At 43.9% G+C, this 22,262-nt stretch overlaps 4 protein-coding genes across 6 annotated transcripts; 2 read left to right on the plus strand and 2 right to left on the minus strand.

Moving 5' to 3' along the window:
• Positions 1-481: 481 nt before the first annotated feature.
• Positions 482-2,753, minus strand: LOC108101937 (ADP-ribosylation factor 6). Of its 3 annotated transcripts, XM_017206522.2 has the most exons (5): positions 2,517-2,753; positions 1,752-1,868; positions 1,315-1,617; positions 1,087-1,256; positions 482-1,018 (listed from the first exon to the last, which is right to left on the minus strand). In XM_017206522.2, exons 2-4 carry the CDS (start codon positions 1,831-1,833, stop codon positions 1,114-1,116), a joined length of 528 nt encoding a protein of 175 aa, XP_017062011.1. In that variant the 5' UTR covers positions 1,834-1,868; positions 2,517-2,753; the 3' UTR covers positions 482-1,018; positions 1,087-1,113. The 3 variants fall into 3 exon arrangements, with proteins under 3 accessions (XP_017062011.1, XP_017062010.1, XP_017062009.1); XM_017206521.2 differs by having other exon boundaries at positions 482-1,256; positions 2,546-2,753; XM_017206520.2 differs by having other exon boundaries at positions 482-1,256.
• Positions 2,754-3,039: 286 nt separating this feature from the next.
• Positions 3,040-7,673, plus strand: LOC108101836. The gene is made up of 3 exons (XM_017206350.2): positions 3,040-3,239; positions 3,303-4,625; positions 4,679-7,673. Exons 1-3 carry the CDS (start codon positions 3,195-3,197, stop codon positions 6,635-6,637), a joined length of 3,327 nt encoding a protein of 1,108 aa, XP_017061839.1. The 5' UTR covers positions 3,040-3,194; the 3' UTR covers positions 6,638-7,673.
• Positions 7,655-13,860, minus strand: LOC108101835 (DNA repair protein complementing XP-C cells homolog). Its single transcript, XM_017206349.2, is given in 7 exon segments — positions 7,655-8,048; positions 8,110-8,278; positions 8,334-8,801; positions 8,858-10,869; positions 12,519-12,851; positions 12,854-13,314; positions 13,380-13,860. Coding segments are annotated over 7 exon segments (3,909 nt in total). The 5' UTR covers positions 13,568-13,860; the 3' UTR covers positions 7,655-7,770.
• Positions 13,861-14,138: 278 nt separating this feature from the next.
• Positions 14,139-15,349, plus strand: LOC108101829 (G patch domain and ankyrin repeat-containing protein 1 homolog). Its single transcript, XM_017206336.1, has one exon. It carries the CDS (start codon positions 14,168-14,170, stop codon positions 15,176-15,178), a length of 1,011 nt encoding a protein of 336 aa, XP_017061825.1. The 5' UTR covers positions 14,139-14,167; the 3' UTR covers positions 15,179-15,349.
• The last annotated feature ends 6,913 nt before the right edge of the window (positions 15,350-22,262 follow it).

Here is a 22,262-nt window from a genome sequence, read left to right on the forward strand (position 1 = left end):
GTATTAAAAACTGAAAACATTAATCAATTTTTATATAGTCTGCCTGTTATATGAATCGTTTTTCATTGACGATCTAGAGTGATAATAGTGTCTTAAATACGGTGCTTATTTTGTACCCACCAGAAAATAACAAAATCAAACTTTTTATTTACCGAAGTATCAAACCCAATGCCCAATGACCAATGTCGGAGGATATCTTCATAAACTGAGTGAGGATTGGGAAACAAAGAAAAATTATTGCACGCCTTGTTTCACAAATCGTACTCAGGTACGACCAGGTACATTTACCCTCCAAATGATGCCACTGCATGTGGCATGTTTACTTTTCAAATTCAGCGAACAATACAAACCAAATGCGCTTGACACTGAAGTCGGGAAGTCCGTACGGATACAATTCCGGGGTTAGTAAATCCAGACCTCTCCCTTATTCAGATCGATAGCTGTAGGAATTTGGGAAGTAATGAGGGACCATAGACACACATTGAGGAAGGCACAGTTACTATTTCGTTATATTTTGAAGACTCTGTTTTAATCTAAATAGCAATCTATAGGTTTGTTCAATTGTTTGTTCGGTGTTTTCTTTTATTTCGTTTGTTGTTGTATATGGGCTTTAATTTGAATATTTATTTACAATTTATTTAAGACTCGTTACCCTCGTTCAAGTCAAATATAGTAACAGTTGCAATAAACAAGCTTTCAACTTATTGCTTACGTGTCTCATCAATATAATTTACAAGAAAAACTTACTTAAGGCTAATCTCCGTTGATGTTTTGCTTTATGTCTGTGCTTCACGCATAATTTACTTTACGGATATTTACCGGCTGCTAATATTGTTGATGCTTTGTTTATCTGTAGGTATGTGTATTTTTACTAGTGAGAATATTGGTTGGTTAATTGAGAGTTTACATATATAATTACTATATATATATCTGACTTCTATGTACCATTTCAACATTTGTTATTTATGTACGTTCGTAGTTACGAATTGGGCTTTTACTATGCGCTTGCGGTTGGTTGCTTTGTATAAATAAAATAGAATATTTTTGCTTTTGCTTCGCTTCGAATAATACATGCCATATACATACATATTAGAAAATGCTCGATTACGACTCTCATAACTTATGGTTCGACGTTAACCAAATGAGGCCTTCGGACAGGCCATCGCCGGATGTGGCACATGATGGTTGTACATACCAATTGCGATCTCTTATTCTAGTTAAACCTAGTTTTTCCTGGATTTCATGGGGTTTCATTGCTGCAACAGAGAAGGAGGCGTTAGTGGGTTTAAAGCATTTTCGAAGGACAGTAGTTACCATCAGGCAGATCCTGTTTGTTAGCAAATATCAGTATGATGGCGTCGCGCATCTCTCTATCGTTAATTATCCTATGCAGCTCCGTGCGTGCCTCGTCTATCCGATCCCGATCCGCACAGTCCACCACGAAGATCAGGCCCTGTGTACCCGTGTAGTAGTGCCGCCAGAGCGGTCGAATCTTATCCTGCCCGCCGACGTCCCAGACATTGAACTTGACGTTCTTGTACGTGACGGTCTCCACGTTAAAGCCCACAGTGGGTATCGTTGTAACTGACTGCCCGAGTTTCAGTTTGTACAGGATCGCTGTGAGAAGTCAAAAGATCAGGTATTAAGTTGATTGGCTTTATGTACAAAAGTCCTGGTTAGTTTAATTTTATGGCAATCGTAGTAGGTTTTATGGGCAAAAAATAATTTATTAAATCTTTAATTATACTCACTTGTTTTTCCAGCCGCGTCCAGTCCAAGCATTAAAATTCGCATTTCTTTGTTGCCGAAAATTTTTGATAGTAGCTTTCCCATGGTGCTGATGTGTCATCCATTAAACCTTAGCCAATCTGAAATAAGGGAGTTGACAAGAAGGGGTTTCGAATGAGCATATCGATACGGTGGCAGGGCGGGATTCAGGGCAGGGTCAGTGAATTTCCAGATAATAGTGCCATTGTAATACAGTTTGCCGTACTGGCAGTTAACATATCAATTTATGATATAAGAACGCCGACGCGCGAAGGCGCGTAAGTGATATATGCATACATATGCACACCCATCGCACATCGGGACATACAAACACGGGAGGCCATATAGAGCTCCAATCGACGGCGGAAGTTAAGAGCATTATTTTGCATAATAATTTCACTTACATTGTCGGCTCATCGCTAACAGTGAAAAAGAAAGAAAGAGGCAGAATTTATCAGTGAAGAGCTTCCACACACACACTCACATAGCCACACATATAGCTAGTACAATTGGACAGATAAACACTATAGTGTCTCGTAAATTAAGGCAGAGTTATCTCAATTGCGGACTTATCGCTGGCTCCACTGAATGGGTGGGTGGATTGACACCGCCTCCACGTCCCGCCCCGATAAAGCCGGCTTGAGCCTCGATATCGGATGGTTTGGATTCTACGGAATTTCGCTCGCTCTCTCGCTCGCTTGCCTAACACGTCACAAACACGCCCGTAACATATACACACATATACACACCCAAGTTTCTGACGACCGCCGTTACGCACCGCTTTCCAGCCAAAATCCTTCCACGCCGGCCTAAAATCCGTTAACATCAAGTGCCCAAGTGCGGTGGCCAGGCATAAAATGCATTTGCAACCACACGACGGCCAAAAAACTATAACTAACAACAACAATTTTGCACTAATCTTCTTGTATTTATATACACATACACGAAGCAATGTGACCGTCGACCAAGAGCATGAGTAGTCTTGGGGAATAATAGAAAAAGCGTTAAATAACGACATGAGCGCTATCAAAAAAATACCAGAATATACTAAATACCCATTTGAGTCGGAGCTACTTGGGACTTGTTGGTATTCACGGTTTAGTTTATTAATTTAAACTCAGGTTCTTTCAAAATATGTAGCTGTTTTAATTTAAAAATTAAAAGACATTCACAGAAATAAATACATATGTGTAATTTATTAAAAAGATTTTAAATTCAAGATATGAAGAAGTGAATTTTGTGGTATATTTAACTAACCTCCTAACGTGGTCACACTAAACCAATGATTGAAATCAACTCGATTGATTTCAACTCCTGTCGCCAAATTGTTTGATTTTCGAGCCGTACTTGCGATACCTGACTCTGTTAACATCACAGAGGGAATAATGGAATTGAGTTAGTCGTCGAGCAGCTCGGACTCCGAAAACATGGCTGGTATTTGTCCCCGGGAGGCGGTTCGGGTGAAAGTGAAGGCAAGCGAGACAACAAAGGTTTTTGAAGTGACCCCCTGACAAACCTCTCCGAAATTTCCACAGAAATGCGAGCCCACTGCTCGACCGGAGTGGCGCAAATTCTCCGTGGACCCGCAGATCACTACGCTAGAGGTTCTCTACTCCCTACTGGCCAAGGCCTTTGATGTTAAGTCGGACTTCTCCATCAAGTACAAGGCCTTCGACCCCGCTGGGAATGAGATCTACCTGGCCGTGCGCTCCGACTGGGATCTGGACGCCGCCTTCCTGCGGATCCACAACATATCCATTCAGACGGCCTCTGAGCCCTGCCTCATTCTGCAGATCGACGTGAAACCCTTCACGGTGGTCCGCGAATGCGAGACGGAGGCTTCGCCAGGGAGATCCTCCTCGGGAGCACCTGCTGCCGCCACTCCTGCTCCATCTGCGCCCGCCCGAGAGTTAATGTCGCCGCTACAGACCCTAGGGGTCTCCCAGAAGTACGTGCAGCACATGCAGACCAAACTTGGAAGTTCCATCTTGAACCAAATGGAGAAGACTTTCTCGATTGTGCAAAAAGCCTTTAATCTATCGGAGGAGCATATGGCGAATCTTCCACCGCGACCGCCCATGTGCGACAGCGAGTTTCGGTTGTTCTTGGACGCCCTTGGCCAAATTCAGCGCAAGGATGAGCTGCACAGAGTAATCTTCTTGGGCGGCATTGATCCCAGCTTGCGGCGAGTGGTGTGGAAGCACTTGCTTAACGTTTATCCCGGCGGCGTGAATGGTTTAGCTCTGGATGGCCACCAGCGAATGGAATTTATGCGTCGGAAGTCGGAGCAGTATTGCCGTCTACGGGACACCTGGAAAGCAGCCGTAAAACGAGGCAGTGTAGCCGGCGAACTGGCTTACGTGACTAGTATGGTTAAGAAGGATGTGCTGCGCACGGACCGTCTGCATCCGTTTTATGCAGGCAGCGACGACAATCAGAATATCGCGGCGCTCTTCAATATCCTTACGACGTATGCTCTGAACCATCCGACAGTGTCTTATTGCCAGGGTATGTCGGACATCGCCTCCCCGCTGCTGGTCACCATGAACGATGAGGCGCAAGCCTACATCTGCTTCTGTGCCATAATGTCGCGGGTGCGGGGAAACTTCATGCTGGACGGAATTGCGATGACGCAGAAGTTTGCCCATCTTACAGAGGCGCTTAGCTTTTATGATCCAGAATTCTGGGAGTACCTTAAATCGCAGCAGGCAGACGACCTACTCTTTTGCTATCGCTGGCTTCTCTTAGAGCTGAAGCGGGAGTTTCCCTTTGAGGATGCCCTGCGCATGTTAGAGGTTCAGTGGAGTTCGCTGCGCTACAGAAGCGATGGAGAAAAAGAGCTACCGCTCTTCGAGAAGGTTAGTAAAGGAATAAGTAATAAAAAACATTTAAAATCATTGATATTCTTCAGGAATTTGTACCTATTGCGGATGGCTCCATGCCAAACAGCGCCAGCACATTTTCCAGCTCTTACAGCGCGACGCCGACCAGCCCTTCTTATCTCCTGACTAAACCGCGTGAGAATCCCTACACCAAGGTGTGTGCCCTGCGCCGTCAAAGCTCCTCCGCCTCTCTCAGCTCACTCAGTTCATCACTAGGAGCCACTAGTCACGCCCTGGACAATACGAAACGGCTTAATCTCAGCCTCGATGACAATATGTCGCGACATGCGTCCGCTGCTGCTCGCCGCCATAGACGCACTTCGTCCAAGGTCCATCAGAGTCTGGATGAATCTAAAATGTTGGCGCTGATTGAGGGCGCCATGGAGAATACGAACGCCAAGTGTACTCTGGACTTGTCCGCCGGTGAGGAAACCGAGGACGATGATGTGTTTGATAGAAAGGAGTCGCCTAGCTTTTTGGAAACCAATCCATTTAAGGACGATGCGCAAAGAGCACCGGAAAAAGTAAATGAAATAACACCTCCTGTCTCGCCAGGACGGGCCTTTCTCTACAGTTCGACATCCTCCAATCTGGACGATGAGTCTAGCGAAATAAAATCGAAGCTGCAGCACAAAAACATTTTGACCGTGAGCAACATCATTGCCAAGCAATTGGTCACAAATGCCAACCAAGTTAGCGAGAGCGTCAAGCGAGTAAGCAGCTCCGGTGGAGGACATTTTAAAGATCTCAAAGAAAAGTTGGCGGCGACCAGTCGCATCGGGCTGTCCTTTGATGGGGATGGGGAAGAAGACAGCGAACGAAAGATGCCGCCAAAGCTTGTAAAAAACTTCAACGAATTCCTCAATTTCGCAACTATAAACAAGAACCGTATATCAGATCGTTTCGCCACACAGCCACAACAGCCAACCGCTCCAACTTCGGTCTCTAAGCCGCTGGTACAACTCACCAAGAGCGGGCTGGGAAGCTCCCTGGACGAGTCAGATTCCTCCTCGGTGCCGGAGACCAGCTGGAGCGCCTCTACAGCCGCGACGGCCATTCAGCAGGCGCAGGAGCTGAGCAGCTACAACCTGCAGCTGGATCTTGAAAGCAACCACACTTGCGAACCGGACGACACGAACACGCCGGATCAGGATCAGGATCAGGATCAGGACCCCGACCAGGAGTACTATCCCATGACGACAGCAATAACGCGTGAGCTGCGTTTGGAGGCGGAGAATCTTGACCGTCAGGTTTTCGGGCTGCCATTCACGGAGAGCGAGAAGCGGGATGACATTGAGTACGAGAAGCTAGACAAAGACGCTCTAGACCTGGTGGAGGATCTGAAGGAGAACGAGATTATACCCTGTCCCGATGTCAGCGAGCTTCACATGCGTCGTCGCCAGCGACTGGCGGCCAAGAGCAACAGCGTCCAGCAAAACGAGTCGCATGCCTTCAACCCTTTCATCGACGAGAGTCAGCTTCTGCTGGATGGGCACACTCCGCTGGGCATGCGCAACAGCAGCAGCCTACCGGAGGTGATCCTGCCCATTTCCACGGAGCCCAGCCTGGTGGAGGTCTCGCCTTTGGTAGAGATTGCCACGAATGCGGACGATGAAAGCGCCTACACGCGATCCCCTCAGCGGTCAACCCAACTCAATGGAGTCACTGGACTGACTGCCACGGCAGCAGCCCTTCCTCCGCCCTCGGAATTCGGTGGCGGCAATGCCTTCCTCATGTTTCTGTGCCTCACTTTGCTGTTGCAACACCGCAACACGATCATGAAGGCGGGCATGGACTACAACGAGATTGCGATGCATTTCGACAAGATGGTGAGGAAGCACGATGTCACTCGGGTGCTCAACCAGGCCAGGCGCATGTTTGTGGAGTACCTCAAGGCGCAGAGCAGCCCGCAACGCCAGCGGTCTCCCAGCGGACCAGCTGCCACTCAATCGACTGGTGGTAACTTGACCACCTCGATGCCAGCGTAAGATAAAGATAACTCCAGCTTCAGTGACACCATAGTATTTCCAGAGTTTGGACTATCAGTTGAATTAGCCAACTTCATAAGTATCTACCTCCTCTTGAAGTTGTACATCTGCTTCCCGATTTTCATTATATTATTTGACTAACCCAAAGCCATGACATTTCTAAGCTCTAAACTAGTTTTTTCTTGTTTGTTGCGGTGTCAAAAAAAACTTGTTCAGACCAGGCGGATTTAATGGAGTCTTGACTTGATAAATGCATAAACTCATAATTCCTACTTTATATTTATTAGTATTCTCGCTCAAGGTGGATGGCCGCAAACGCACTTGTTATTAAACCCAAGTGTAAAACCAAAGTTTTTTTTGTACGTAAACGGATTTTGTACTTTCTTATTTTTAGTTAAGCTTTTATTTGTATTTATTTATATACGTATCTGCAGTTTTGCCAAATGATGAAATTTCGTTAACCGCTTTATTTCACTAGTCTGCTGCAAGCAAAAATTGAAAATGTTTTCCGTCTTTTAAAATCATCTCAAAAATGTTTAGCTAATTAGCTAAAACCATCTCAAAAATGTTCAGCTAGTTAGCTTTTCTGAGAAAAATTCAGTCAAAAAATTAATTCTTTCCAAATAAAGGCGCTAGCAAAACGTGGCTCAGGTGGAAATCTAACAGTAGAAAACCTGGTCCGGCTCGACCAGTCGCCCAAAGAAACTGGACATTGTTTTAAGGAAGGCGACTTTTTTGTTAACTTTTATTTTACTAGTCTGCTGAAGCATTCCATGCTCTTGTAAAGATTATATTTCAGTTTTGAATACACAGCGTATTATTAATTAATGCAATTAAATTGAAAGAAAACCTTTAACCCAATTTACTATGATCTTATTATCTCTAAACGTTCTGTAACCTATAAATCTATAATCTGAATCGGATAGTAATTTTGTAAATTAAAATTGAAACCAAATGGTTAGAGTTAACGATTATGCTATATATGAAAACCAACTTTTAAACAATCGATCAATAAACTAATTCGAAATAATCACAAGTGGACAATTTATTGGAATCATAATATTTTTCAAGCACAAAAAAAATCAAGACAAATTTAAACAAAGCAATATAGAACAAATCAAAGGAACAGATATTTAGAAGTTGTATTTTTTCTTGAGACGCTCGCGTATTAGGACACCCTTGATTAATTTTTTCCAGTTCCCGTAAACACGAGTCTCGTACTTCTCCTGCTCCTTGCGCGCCTGCTCCTGCTGGTCCTCTTCCCAGGCAGCTTCGACCACTTCGCGGAACTCCTCGCAAACAATGAAGCCGTCGTACATGGGATGACAAGCGCCCTGATGAAAATCGAAGCCAATCACCGCATTGGCACAATCAATGTTTAGCTTCTTGCAAACGCGCATTAAACCAGGCACTGAAATGGAGAGTGAAGTTTAATATGATGCATTTTTGAATGAAAGAATAGCAATTCTTACATCTCAAATGCACTGTCTTTTTGGGCAGCATGCAGGCCTTAAAGAGCTCCACGTTTCCATAGGCATTACGAGGCACGATTCCATTCTCTGCAGTGGGTGGTTCGTATTCCTGCGTTTGCCAGTAGCCAAAGATCTCCAAAGGCTGGTCCTTGATGACGGAGCGAGTCAGCTAAAAGATAATCCCCTTTTAATATTGCATTAATCTTGGAGGAATCACTTCTTACCTTGTCCCACTTGGGACGCGCTTTGACCACCTTGTACGGCTGCTCGCCCAGCTTCACAACACGAGCACTCTTTAACCAAATTTCACGCGAGTGCAGGAGATGAACGCAGTCCCTGGAGTACACAGCTTCCCCACGGATGAAGCCCAGGGTGGGCGCATCCGGTGGGTATAGGCCCTGGAACTTGAGCAGGTGCCGTTCGAGCACGTATAGCGGGTGGTCCTTGAACTCGGAAATAGACTTCGGCAGGGGTTTGTCGGAATGGATGCGACGCAGTTGCTCATCCTCAGTAATGTCGCGTTTGGTGCGACGTCCCAAATAAGGCGTGATGGCTTCGTCCAACCAGGCTTTTTCCACTCGCGACTTGCGCACGGTGGTACTCCAACTGGCGCAGTAACGGGCGGTCACATCCTTGATGCTCTGATCGTCCTGAAAGGCAAAAACGTAGGCCAATCCGGGGGTGGCATTTTTCTGCAAAGGAGGGCAAAATAATAGGTGGCTTAGTTATAGAATTTAGAAGTACTCACCCTTATAGTGTCCACGCAGTGGAGCTTGCCCTTGAACAGGTCTATGCAGATCCACTGCTCCTCCACCTCGGACCACACTTCCACCCACATATCGGAGGCGTCTGTCCGACGCTTGACCCTTGAACCGCCCTCGTCATCTGTGGACATCACCCGCCGATCTTTGCGCAGGTTTTGCACTGACTTGGGCAGGACTGGGGCCTTTTTCACTGGCTTAGCGGACTCAAAAACCTCGTCAGAGTCCTGCGAGGTGTGCAGCTTCTCTAGCTTCAAACGCTTTTTGGGCAGCGGAACATCGTCGCCGCCATCCAGTTGGGGAATGGCCAGATTACTAGACTTTTGACCTCGAGTCCGGAGTTGCCGACTTGGCATAGTTTCGGTTAGAAAACTAGGTGATATTCGGACCTTGGTTTCTGGGACCTTTTGGCTTTTTTGTGGCGGCTGTGGATTGGGTTCCACTGTAACAGCCTTGCCCCCAAGAAAAGTGGGCGAGATATGGACCTTTGGCGATTTGCTGCGCGATCGAGTTATCCGAGTACTGTGCTGTTCCTGGGAATGCTTCTCGGTTGGACTAGCGTTCTCCGCATCACTGTGCTTGGCATTCAATTGCTTCACCTTGGACAGCACCAGTTTGGGCAGGACTGGAGATCCAATTGTCTGCGGCATATCTTCGATTTTGGGTTTTACCACAGCTCTACGTGTACGCCCAGCCACTGGCGAAAAGATATCTAAAGGAGCTATCCTGGCTTTCTTGCCATCGCCTGATTCAGCAATGTTTTGAGTGGTGACCCTTTTTAACAGGGTCGAACCTGGTTTAGCTTTCTGTAGAGTTGGAGAACTTTTAACAGCTGTCTTCGAGGTGCTTGGTTTTTCTTCAAAAGATGTATCGGACTTGCTGTAACTTTGGGATGCTTGACGTTTAGATTTCTCACCCAATTTGGAGGAAAGGCTCGGCTTTACATCCTTCTTATCCTCTTTTTTGACTGCACTTGATTTGATAGTTTCTGTACCACTTCTTGAGGATTTGGAGAGGGAAGAGGAAGTGGGCTTTTCCTCGAAAGAAGTGTCCGACTTGCTGGAACTATGGGATGGTTGATGCTTGGATTTTTCAACCAGTTTGGAGGAGAGACTTAATGGTTTAGAAGCTTTTTTATCCACTTTACCTGCACTTGATTTGACTGTTTCTAAATTTTCCTTAATGGGTTTGGAACTGGAAGATGATTTACTGGCAGTTTTAGTGCTCTCTTTCTTCGCAACTTTCTCAATGCTCTTCTTGTCAGCCTCTTTGGAAGCAGTTGACTTATTACTACCACTTTCCTTCTTTGAATTTGCTGGCTTAGACGGCTTTTTATGTTTTTTGTGCTCATTATCCTCGCTCTCTTCTTCGGAATCCAATGTTTGGCTTTTGTTCTTTTCGTCCGGCTTAAGTTTAATTGGAATAAGGTCGCTTGCCGACGGACGCAGTGGCATTGGCTGAAGATTCACAATAAGCCGACAGTTCATTCCCATTCCCCGCGCAAGAACAATAAATATGAATACCATATCCTGCTTGCAGCGGGCTTCCTTGCGCTTGATCTGCTCTAGCAAAGACGCCAAAATTGACTTCTTGCTGGCCGCCGATTGCTCGGAATATAAATTGGGACTGATCAGCTTGATAGCCGTCTTAAACCAGGTGACAAACGACTGCAGATACTTAAGTTCCGTGCCCCGTTCCGTGGGATATGCGTTTCGACTGGGCAGGAGTTTCAGGGCAGCCTGCATCAGGGCATCCGACTCGCCCAGCAGGCGGTTGTAATTCAAGCTACGGGCTATCTGGCACATCAGACTGACCTTGTGCAGCAGCAGCTGGCGATCCTTGATGTCCCGATTGAGGCGGCGCTTAAGCGCCATTTCTAGTTCGTGTTGGGTCTTTTGCTCCTTGGTGGGACGGAGTCCCTGGAGGCCCACGTGGATCTCGAGGTCGCCGGAGATGTTTGGCGTTCCGCCGTCGTCCTCTTCGCTGGAAAGAGCCGCATCTGGAAAGGGAACAGGAATGGGGTGATGATGACGCACTGAACTGAGTGATAAGAAGTGATGGGAAGGGTTTTGTTATACAGAGAGGTGTATGAATAATAAATATAACCAATGAATTGAAAATCTACAATATTTTAGGGAAATTTAAGAACCCTTCGCACCACAGATGATAATGGGGTGTTACGGTCAGGAAGGGCTTATTAAAAACACCCAGACAGAGAGCATGGAGTCCTTTCAACATTTTGCATTTATTTATTTATATCATTTAAAGTGCATTTTAAATTTCAATTACTGAGTTAATTACAATCAACATTCACTAAATTGCGCTAAAATTACGAGTTTCCTTTGATTTATTGCATTGTTTATAAGAGTATATCATTAGTTAATTAGATTTCATACTCTGCATGCAGATGTTTATGTTAAGTGAATACAATTTTGCTAAAGTAAATTCGTTAAACATCAGTTCTAATTTGTTAGCTACTTGTTAAATTCTGTGAAACACTTGCAATTGCCATAAAGTAAGTACTCAAATAGTTGACTAGGCCATTCGACCAACTATTAAAAATTGTTATATTTTTTACGGGTTTGCGTTTAAAATCTCCTTGTATTTGTGTTTCATTGTTTTGATTTGGTTAACTGGAGTCTTGTGGACTTTTGTCTTGTTTTGCATGGCAAACAGAAATTGAAAACTCACCAAAACAATTAAAATAAATGCATTTTCTGAGTAAAGTATCCTTGAATAACATATTATTTTGAGGTGTATGTGCAGACATTTAAGCCACGTTTAGAGTACGGTAAACATTTACTATATGCTTTTCATTTTTCATTCATAAAACACGCAGATTGAGCTTAAGCTAGTGCAAAAACGTTTAGAATTGTTGAGTTGATTCGATTTGATTTAATTTGACGATTAAAATAAATTCTGATTTGAGTTTAACAAGCTTTTATGGTAGGTTTTCCATTTCATTTTCAATCGATTTTCCTTATTTATTTCGCGGACAACTGAGTAAAATGCCGCAGGGATCTGAATTGGCTTTGGCATCTCCTAAACTAGGGCATGCATCAACGGACTCATGGCCGGGTTATTGGGTATAAATAGGTTAGTAAGCCAAGTTTCTGGATAAAGCGTTCTCAGCAAGAGCTACCTCACACGCTAGTTTCTCAGTCTAGTAGACTAACAATATGTTACAGTAAATAGGTATATCGTAGATTCTTGGCCATTATTTTGACGCGGCTCTTCCAAATATACATTCATCAATACTGTTGCGGTCAAAATAAAAGCATATCGAAATTAAGCACTTTTTCCCCAGCACGATTCCAAGTTTCTAGCAATAAAATATCGCTTTTAAATTAGATTCATACAAAAACAGCTTGTAAATTAATTTGGTATACAAACTTAGGTAAAATCATGCTCTTATTGTGACCGCAGCTGTACAGGTCGGTTAGTAATTTCTATCTTCACATCGACGAATAAACTTAGTACAAACAAAACTACACAGTCTCATACAGAGCAATTTGGAAGCTTATTTTTGTTCATCAGATACCAGAAATGCCAGCGCCACAACCACAACTTTGGGTAAGCATGCTCCACTGCCTCCTGCCACGGCTATCTCCGTCTCCCTGGAGCCAAACTACTTGCATTTTCGCCTACCTGCCACTTCCTCAAAATCGGAATCATCGGTGTCGCCGGCAGTGGCGACCACAGTAGACACGGGTCGGGTCTTGGTGTGACGTTTGATCCTCGTCGACTTGGTTTTGCTCAGGCGCGACGGCTCATCCAGGCTTGGCGGCACTGCCGTTGCTTCTGCACCCCTTCCTGGTTTCCTCCGCTGGTTCCCCTCCTGTTCCTCAACCACTACGCTCTGGTAGTTCTGGTTCTCGCCCAATGCAAGCAGCGCATTGACATCCGTGGTGGCAGCCTGGCTTCGCGGTGGAGTGGCCGTGACATTCCGCTTGCTGAGGGCATCCCGTGTGCGCTCAAGCTGTTCGCGTTCTCCAGGAGACCGCGAAAGTCGAAAGCGTTGCCTGCCTTGTCCTCGAAGCTGCTCTCGTTGTTGTCCTCCGATCCAGAGCCGGAGTCCGAGAGATTCGTAATTCCCGCGTTGCAATCGAACTGGGGCGCCGGCGACTTTTCCTTCTGGCCACCGACAAAGAAGCTGGACTGCAGATCAAGTTCAGAGGGATTCACCAGGTAGTCTTCCACACTGGATTCGCTGCTGGAATCAGCATGATCGTGCTGATCCCGTGCACCGCTTTCATTGGGCGTTCTGGCGTTTTTTGAACCAGAAGCCCGGGGCGAGTTCTCCTGCTGCTGCGATGGAGAAGTGGTAAAGGTCTTTGGGGGCGGGCGGTACTTGTTGTACAGCTTTGAGCGGAGTGACTGGCCCGTAGGCTTGCGTTTTTTCACCGAGGAGCCCTTTATGCCGCTGGGAGGCTTGTGGTCGTTGCTGGGAAAGAGAAGAATTAAACAGGATAGTGGTGAATCCTGGTCCGGACCTCTCCGCATACTCACCCCCTTCTGCCTGCAGTAGCCGAGGATCGCCCACTCGAGCCAGCTGCTCCACCCTCCGCCTGTAGCTCATCGAAGTCGCTGTCGTCGTCGTCGGACGACTCGCCTCCCTTCGCGTCCTTGCTCGGCTTCCACTCGTCTTCGCTGGCCGAGAAGCCCTCGGACACGGAATCCTCCTCATCGTCGGACATCTTCCTTCGTTGCCTTTTGTTTGGGCGTTTTACATTTATGTACCGACGATGCGTGCCACTTACAGTTATTGATTTTTACTGCGCAGTTCTTCGGGGCACGCGTTACACAAGGATGTCCCTTTTGCGTTCACCTCCTGTCCAGCTCTTTTAATTTGACCTAAATCTATAGGATTTTTATGGTTTGCGCTGGTTTTTGAACAATTTAAATTATTTGCGAAATTCACATTTTCGCGCTTGGCAGAAAATAAGCAAAAACAGTTGTCAGGGTTGTCGGTGAATTGGCTTCTCTAAATGCTCCAGCAATAATTCCCTAAAAAATCCTATATTTTCGACCAAAACTTGGCGGGAACTATAATTGGTTTGGAGCTCGAATTCACCAGCTTTTTTTTTAATGAATTACAAAGTTACATCGCTTTTCCCTGTAAAACCTTTAACTAAGCCATATTTAGACTATTTTGTTAAGTGTAACTTAACAAAAATGTAGAAGCTAAGAACACTTTAATTCTATCGATATAATGGAAATCGCTTCAATAAAGCACTTTTCAACACTATTTTCCATCTGTTGTTTATTTACAAAATTTTATACAAATTACTAGCAAAATGAACTCTTCTGGAGAGCTGCATCCAAACTGGCTGGCACTAACCACCCTTCCACTACAACTAAAGCGCTTTGTTCGTGCAGGAAATCCGGATTTTGTTTCCGATTCCTTAAAAGTGACAAAACACCAAATTAATGGATTGAACGGAGAGGAGGCTCAGGAGTTCTACAAGGAGGTATTGGATGCTCCTGCTACCCCCCGAGTTCCAGTTCCAACTTCTAGCAAGGCGAAGGATACAAGGAGAGTCCCTAAGCAGCCCCAACTTCCATTTGATAAGAGCAAATTCTTCCGTTGGGCCACAAGCAACCAAGTGGAGAAGCTTTCACAAATGGAAATATCCGAAGAAAGCCTCAACTCCCGTGACTCCTTTGGCTGGACTGCCCTGATGATGGCTACCTGTGAGGGAGCCACTGAAGCTGTAGCTTGGCTTCTTCAGAAAGGTGTCGAAGTGGATATAGCAGACAAATCTGGGAATACAGCTTATAAGCTGGCCCAGCAAAAAGGGCACTCGGAAATAATAAATTTATTAGAAACAAAATCTTACACCGAAGCAGCGAGCGATGAAGAGGAATCCATGGATGTCAAGAGCCCATTTTACTGTGAAATCTGCAAAAGGGACTACAAGGAGACTCCCTGGCCAGTTCATCAAACCTCCACTGTGCATCAGTTCAATCTTGAAGCACTGCCCGCCCATAAACTGCACAAGTTTAATATATCTGCCAAGAACCGGGGTCTGCAGTTGATGCTCAAACAGGGCTGGGACCAGGAGCACGGACTGGGACCAAGTCAAGGTGGACGATTGTATCCTATAAAAACAGTTCTCCGCAAGCAACGAACAGGATTGGGAATCGAACAGCAGCCGGCGAGAGTTACCCACTTCGGGGCCTTTGATTTAAACGCTGTTAGAAGAAGGGCTCCCATACATCAGCCAAGGCGAACGCGGAATGATATGCAGCGGGAGAAAGTCAAGGAATGGAAACGGGAGCGTCACCTACGAAGGGAACTTAGCTAATTCTTATTAATAAGATTGTTTTAAAGTTTAATAGGAAGTTAGTTTAAGACTTAAACTTTAAGTTGTTATCTGAATTAACATGTTTGTCGACGTTTGTCGTTCAGTAAAGTTAAATCGACAGCTTTTTTACATATTTTCAAACAACACTTTATAAAGTTATCAACAAAACCATTTTTACATCGCTCTTTTTATAGAGGTTGCATTCTTAATTGTGATTTTTTAGTTAAGGTTTTAAGGTTTAATAAACCTTACAAGCTGAGAAAATACTCATATGTTATTTTGATCTCGGAATCGATGACCTTCGCCTCGCTAGTTGGTTACGCGATTAAGGATGCGGATAGTTTTGGTAAGAGGAGTGTGAGTTTCGGTTAATGCTGTTGCATGTGCTCTCTCCCTCTCTCATTCTCTTACTCTCTCCCTGACATCCTGACCCTGAGGTTGCGAGTTGACACGGTTTCCGCTTTGCGCCTGCGTCCTGCGGCTTCTGTGGCCCGCTTCGTGCCTTCATAACGGTATATAAGGAACTTCTCCGAAATCCTGCGCCCAGTTGTGTTCGGAATGCTGTAACGATAGGAGGTTCCCCTTTTTGTACAGTTAGCAAAAAGCGGCCGCGGAGTGCAATAAAAACAAGTGCTACCACTGCGTGTTTTAAAGTTGTACTCACACGGTCGGCAATTAAAAGTGGGAGTGCGGCGCCCAAGGTCGCCGGCAGCAGGCGTTCCACTTAGGTAAACAGCTTAAAGTGAATTAAAAAAGAACATGAAAAAACGTTTTGCTAAAGTAAAAGGATATTTTTTTAATTTAAATCGTTGATTCCGAAATTCGAAACCGTGACACTCCTGGCGGCCGATCAACACGAACAGCTGATTTTGAAAAAAAAAAAACCGATCCGAGGCTCGAACCAGGCCGATAGTGATGCGAAATTGGAGGGGAACTGGATTTTTTGAGGCATTTAATGAGTGATCCAGACAGTTTTTTTTTTGGGAGACTGTTTATCCCAACGCGTGCGGTTCGCTGCGCGCATTTAAATAAATTTTAAAATAATTAGCAAACATGCCGACGTCTTGCTAAACCGTTATCGTGTGCCAGTGCTTTTTTGTGTTTCGTGTGCTGTGTGTCCCCTTACCCGCTCCCTAAAAAACGCGCAATTGCGAAAAACGCAAAGCTGGCAAGAATTACACTAACTTCAGAATAATTAAACTAAATACGGCCATGTGATTGCACCGTGGGTGATAGTGATAACATAATGCTTACAAAGTCGTCGCCAATAACTCGATTTTTTCCCACGGATTAAGCAAAAAACAATATTATTTAATATACGCTCCGATGTTCTTGGTCTTTATGGTTTATTTTTGTAGCATTTATTTCGGTGATTTGTTTGGTTTGCATTGAACATGTACATATCGTGCTGCTCTCTTCGCGCACCCTCTCTTATTGTGTGTTGCCCTCTCGCTCTCCGATCGTCATTGCCAGCCTCCCCCTCTCTTTCTCCCACCCCCACCCCCTCCCCCTGTGATCAGGGCACTCTCCATGAACTTGTGTTGTGTTGGTTTTTATATGAGGCGTATTCAAAAGGGGTTTTCTTTCCATCCACCGTTAAAACGTTTAATTAATAATAATATATAAAAACTTTAAGCCAGCCTTTTATTTAAAATACATAATTTTATTAAATTATATAGGGAATACAGTTACCCTGCTAGTCAATTTAATACTGGTCTTCCGCCTCTGGCCCTTACCCGCCATTTCACTCCCATTAACCCCATTCGATTGTATTATTTTTCATAGACAACACAATGCTATAACCAGTCAAGTGCAGTGAGTCTGAGGCGAAAAAAGCGAAGTTGAATATTTTTATTTTGTCTCATTGATTCTCTGGAATGCTGCGGATCTGTTCCGGAGCTTGCGAAAACAAAACAGTCCCTTCTTAGTCATCTCATTTATTTACTAGTTGCGAATATGTTTTTCTTAAAACAGGTCTGCCTAGGTAAAATTTCCATCGGTTCATTAATTTTTTTTGTATGTTTACCTTTTACTTATAACGTTAAGACGTTAAGAAGAAATAGTTTTCCTAACCTTAACATAAAGATTTAAAATTTTAATCCAGTAATAATTCGAGAAAGTCACATAAGTTGTTGGTTCGAGCTAAAGAAGTTTAACTGTATTAGCAGAAGGCCCAGCAGATGCTATTTACTTCAGTGCTTGGGTGGAAACAAATCTCGTAAATCTTTAAAATCGTAAACCAAACAAATGCATAAGAGCCAAAATGAAAATGCTAAATGTTTATTATTGTAAAATAAACCAAGAGAGCCAGCCCGAAGAGCACAGAAATGAGATAAATGAAATGCCAAAACTTCCGGGTCATTGCCTGAACGCAATGCCAATGGCAATGGAAAAAGTCGAGATTTTCCACTCTGGGGGCTCTCTCCTTTCTAAGGGCCCTTCAATTTCCATTTTCCTTTGTGTTGCAAACTAAAACCAAATATCTCCGAGTAGTTAAAATAAATTGCAATCAAATGAAACTAAACAAACACACAGATATTATATTATTTGAAAATTCTTAATTGCTACACACTTGAAATACCTGCCGTATACGCGTAGATTGTTTATCCAAATACCCGGCCAACATTTTTCGGAGACCGACATAATAACCATTAAAGCAATTACAACAATTATAAACAACAATATCGAAATGAGCAATAAGAAACGCATGAACTTGAAAAACAAATTTAAGCATGCTTGAGCCAATATTCTGGCATCCAGGTCTTAACAGTGTCTATGAGAAAAGCGCCAAAAACAAAAGCACCAACATCAGCATTCGCGGATTTCTTCATTCAGCACCGACTATAAGCAGAGACAAGTGTTTCTGCTCCAGCGTTTTCCGCCTGACCGCGCTTTTCTTCGAGTTTCCTGAGTATTTTCCTAGGTAAGTACAGCTAGATAAATGCAAATTAATTTGCAGGGCGCTAAAACCGTTGTGACACAGTGCAAAAAAAGCTTGTAATATTTTCTGAAAAGATTTAGTAAATTGAATCAAAATAAAATATGAAGAGTGGTTAAATACTAGTAAAATAGTTAAGTTAATTTTTGAAGTTTTTAAAGGATTAAAATAGTTTTAAAATGAGTCCCTATTTTGTCCAGGTGTTCGTTTACATGTAATTGGCAGGACGATGGACTAATATAACATAAATCTCTTGCCTTCAGGAATTTTCTAATATCGCGAAGGTGTTGCATACCAAACGTTGCTTGAAATGAGCAATTTGTGAAAACTTTCGGCATAAATTGCTGCCCAAAATCTCCACCCCTTGAACGACGCCCATGGAAGTGAGTGTGTCAGTGGCAGGCGAAAAAATTAACAGAAATTAGGCCTGAAGTTTGTTGGCAAGCTCGCAAATGTGTTGTGGCTTAAAGGGATAAAGAGCTTTGCGTAGAGCAACAGCAGTAATTAACATTAATAAGACTGGGGCTAGTGGTAAAGAAGTTTTCTTTGGAATTTTCGGGCAGACAGACTGACGACTGGGTGACGGGTCCCACATTACTCACTTACCCAAGACGTATGCATGAGAGTTAGTGGGACGGCCCAACTTTTCAGACAACTGTTCTCTATTTTTTCCCGCTTTTTCCAAGGCCACGCATTTTGAAATATGTCCATAAATTAGAAATAATGTGCGTGCGACTTGTTAACACGCCTGGTGGAAGGTTCTTTAACAAACACAAAGCACGCACAAACTTTGCCCAGCGAAAGTTTAACCCCGAAAAGTGTCCTGTTGTGGCCAGTGTCAACATTTCAATAGGCTCTTAATTGCCCCATGAAGGGCTTGACATTCCGTAGAGTGGCTACAACAAAAAGATTGATACATTAATTAAGCCCGGGCCATGAAAACTCCTGCCCGATTTTCCCCTTTTCGGCGGGCTGTCATTGTTGCCGGTCTTAATTGGCTTTCCCGGGAGTGGAAAAGGTCAGCGAAGTTTGATTAAATTTCTTTAAAAAGCTTAATTGAATCCTGATTACGGGCTGAGCCAGCTTCCTACGCAACTACGGGCGGGCAACTATCGGAAAATGCGAAAAATCCCCCGGTCGTTTGGCGACGTTTTATTAACGTGCCATTGACTCTCGAGACTAAATGTGGCAAGAATGTCAGTCAGTCAGTCGAAGCGGAGGAGGCATTCGATTGAGCGTGTAAAAGTGGCTCAGCAAGGCGACATATACGGCTAGAAGGATGCCAAAACTTGTGGCAGCGGCAACAAAATCCATTGAAGCGCGAAATCGACTTAATGCATTAGTCTCCGGGAGTGGAGAACGTCAGAAAGACACGTAGAGCAAACATTTGCGGCTTACGAGTGCGAGTGAATGCGTGGGTGGCCTGAACGGCGGAGTCTGGAGTGCGGAGTCCTCGGATAGGTGAGCATAAAGCCCGGCGGTATAAAATTGAAAATTATGACAGGCTGTTGGCAACAATGTCATCGTGAATATGGCGCACACTGCAGCGCCTCTAGAAGTGGCAACAAAGACTGGCTGGCGAAATGGCTGACAAAATCCTGGCCGTGACAAAAAGTGGACCCCAGACTTCGCATATTCATATCGCCTCATTGCTATGCAAGTTGGTAAACTTAAGAATCCGACAACAACAGACAACGAGCGGCAATAAGAACGTCAACAAGTCGCAATAAAACACAGGCAAACAAAACTCGCAGCCAGACAGAGATGGCAGAGCATACAGATAGAAAGCTACAGATAGAAGCTACAAGATACTTCTGCACCCGTGGTGGATTCAGATACAGATACGTCTGAACGACAGGGCAAACAGAAAACTTAAGGTTCGCAAGATGAGTTTCCTGATTAAGATGAGTACACTGAAAACTAGAAGCACACACACCCCGGTTTTAATGAATTGCGTCATAGAGCAGGAGAATCTTGTCGTACTTAAACACCCTGTCAAATTGATTTATCCCAGGCGCGTAAATTTACTTAAATCTCTTTTTAAAATGTAAACAAATAAGCCTTCCTGTTGTTTACCAATAATTCGCTTAACAGTAAAGTACTTATTGCACGAAACTTTGATTGCAATAATTAATTTATTTGCGGCTTAAGCTTCATTGCAGTTAATCCCTTTATCGACAGAGGCCTCCAGTCACTTTACTATGCTCTCATCCGAAAGGTTTTTGACTTGGGTCGGGAATTAAAATGTATCTTTTTAACTCTTCACCGTCACCGCAATAGATAAGACCCATTGAATGCGATAACAGCCGAGTAATCTGTTTGCCACTTCGCGTATCCAGTTGTGCAATAAACTGAAGAGCGAAAGTTCTCTTCGCTCACCTACAGAATCGAATTATAATGACTAGACGGATATATGATTCCAAAAAGAAAACAAAAACATTTCACCAGAAAAGCCAACCAGAATGCAGAATGGATTTTAGCGATTAACTGGAGTACTAAAATATTATGCAATAGCCAAAGTTTACTGCAATAGATAAAACAAAACACAGCAGTTGGAAGCACGTGCCCTTTATATCTTGAGGTTTTGGGAGGGGGGCGTATTTTGCTTATTAAGTAGGTGCCACAGCTGACCAATCGACCATGAAATACATATTACTCCGTTTGGCTTTCTGCACACACATCAGGAATCTGAACCAAAATCGAAAAATATACAAGCCGAATCCAAACATTGATGGCCAATAGAATGGATATGATGTTAATGACTCTCGATATCATTTGGCCTGTCATTCTGCAGACCAATAACTGTCCTTGGCCTCATCGATTACAATCACTAGATTTATTTCGTTATTCTTCTCGCAAGTTGTCGGGAAAATTTTTACTTTTTGTTCTTACTATTTTCAGAGGAGCCTTAGTTTCACAAAATAAATAAAAATATTGTTTGCTTTTGTTTAGAAAGTGGCAAGCAGCTGTTTACATTTATTATTTGGTTCTAATTTCACGTATCAAAATCAATATTGTATGGTGTTATTATACGATTTAGTGTTAAATGACTCTGCATAACATAAATAACGTGCAGGTTTTTATAACTTTATCTGTGCGGCATTTTTAATACAGATGTGCTGGCTTAATAAATTTGTCGTTTGTCATAAACACGGCGCTTAGCTTTTTTGCGTCGGCAGAAGGTCTTTCATTTTTAATGAAACACAAACATATTTTGTAATAGGTTTTACGTTCCACTCCCTTTACTGCTTCCTGCACCTTCGGCTCCACTCGCCCGCACACAATTCACAATTCATTGTGCTCGGCAAGCGTTTTGAGGGCCCGGGCGAATATGTATTAGCAAACATGGGGCTCCTGCCAGTCCGCATTGGCGGACCCTGTTAAATGCAAATCTCGTGAATGGCTAGTCTCTAACCAGCCGCAACCGACCTACCGCCCGCCACCCACCGTTTATTCAAAGGCGGCATATTGGCGATTTGGGTTTTGGGATCAGTTGGTAGCTTTGGGGCCTTTGTTCCGTTTGGCCGACTGTGCAAATATGGGAATCGGTTTAAAGTTGAAACAAGCTTTTCACATTAAATCGACAAACACACCTTCGATGCGGACATAAGCCTCTTAATGGCCAGGAACCCGGAGCATGCAACACATCTTTCGGCACGACTTCCCAGTTATCCAAAGTGGAGCTCAGCCATTAGACAGTGGCCTATGTCACTCGGACTACAGCGAATCCCAAAACTTTCCTCTGAGTTACGTGCATAGGAAAGTGGAAAACTTATTTCCACCACATGTCTGAAGTGGACCGGTGAAAAGTGTTGACAAGCCGTTGCAACGAATGGGACAGCTTTTTAAATTTATTTATGCGCGTGACCCCGTGAAAGCAAGTTTTGGGAAAGGGACGGGGATATTTAAACACGAGGAAACACATAATGCGAGGAAAACGATCTGACCTTGGAAAAACACACTCAAAGGTGGCAGTAGTTTTGTCTTTAGTGGGAAATTAAATGGGAATAGTACACTCTTCAAATTTAAAGTTGGAAGGAAAACCCGGCATTAATATCATTAATATAACAAATGTACTTTCACAATGCCTTCTGCATTTATGTAACTCTGGTCGGTAATTGAGTGTTATAAATAGTGGAAAGTTTG

The sequence above is a fragment of the Drosophila ficusphila genome, unplaced genomic scaffold (assembly GCF_018152265.1).
Source record: "Drosophila ficusphila isolate 14025-0441.05 unplaced genomic scaffold, ASM1815226v1 contig_414, whole genome shotgun sequence".
In the NCBI taxonomy this organism is placed as follows: Eukaryota; Metazoa; Arthropoda; class Insecta; order Diptera; family Drosophilidae; genus Drosophila; species Drosophila ficusphila.

What these genes read in the sequence shown, in the direction of transcription:
- LOC108101937 (XM_017206521.2), bottom strand. Translation starts at nt 1,833, where the DNA reads ATGGGAAAGCTACTATCAAAAATTTTCGGCAACAAAGAAATGCGAATT. An exon ending in GGACGCGGCTGGAAAAACAA is followed by an intron (nt 1,618 to 1,751) that starts GTGAGTATAATT and finishes GACTTCTCACAG; the next exon opens with CGATCCTGTACAAACTGAAA. An exon ending in CAAACAGGATCTGCCTGATG is followed by an intron (nt 1,257 to 1,314) that starts GTAACTACTGTC and finishes TCTCTGTTGCAG; the next exon opens with CAATGAAACCCCATGAAATC.
- LOC108101836 (XM_017206350.2), top strand. Translation starts at nt 3,195, where the DNA reads ATGGCTGGTATTTGTCCCCGGGAGGCGGTTCGGGTGAAAGTGAAG. An exon ending in CGGTTCGGGTGAAAGTGAAG is followed by an intron (nt 3,240 to 3,302) that starts GCAAGCGAGACA and finishes AAATTTCCACAG; the next exon opens with AAATGCGAGCCCACTGCTCG. An exon ending in AGCTACCGCTCTTCGAGAAG is followed by an intron (nt 4,626 to 4,678) that starts GTTAGTAAAGGA and finishes GATATTCTTCAG; the next exon opens with GAATTTGTACCTATTGCGGA.
- LOC108101829 (XM_017206336.1), top strand. Translation starts at nt 14,168, where the DNA reads ATGAACTCTTCTGGAGAGCTGCATCCAAACTGGCTGGCACTAACCACC.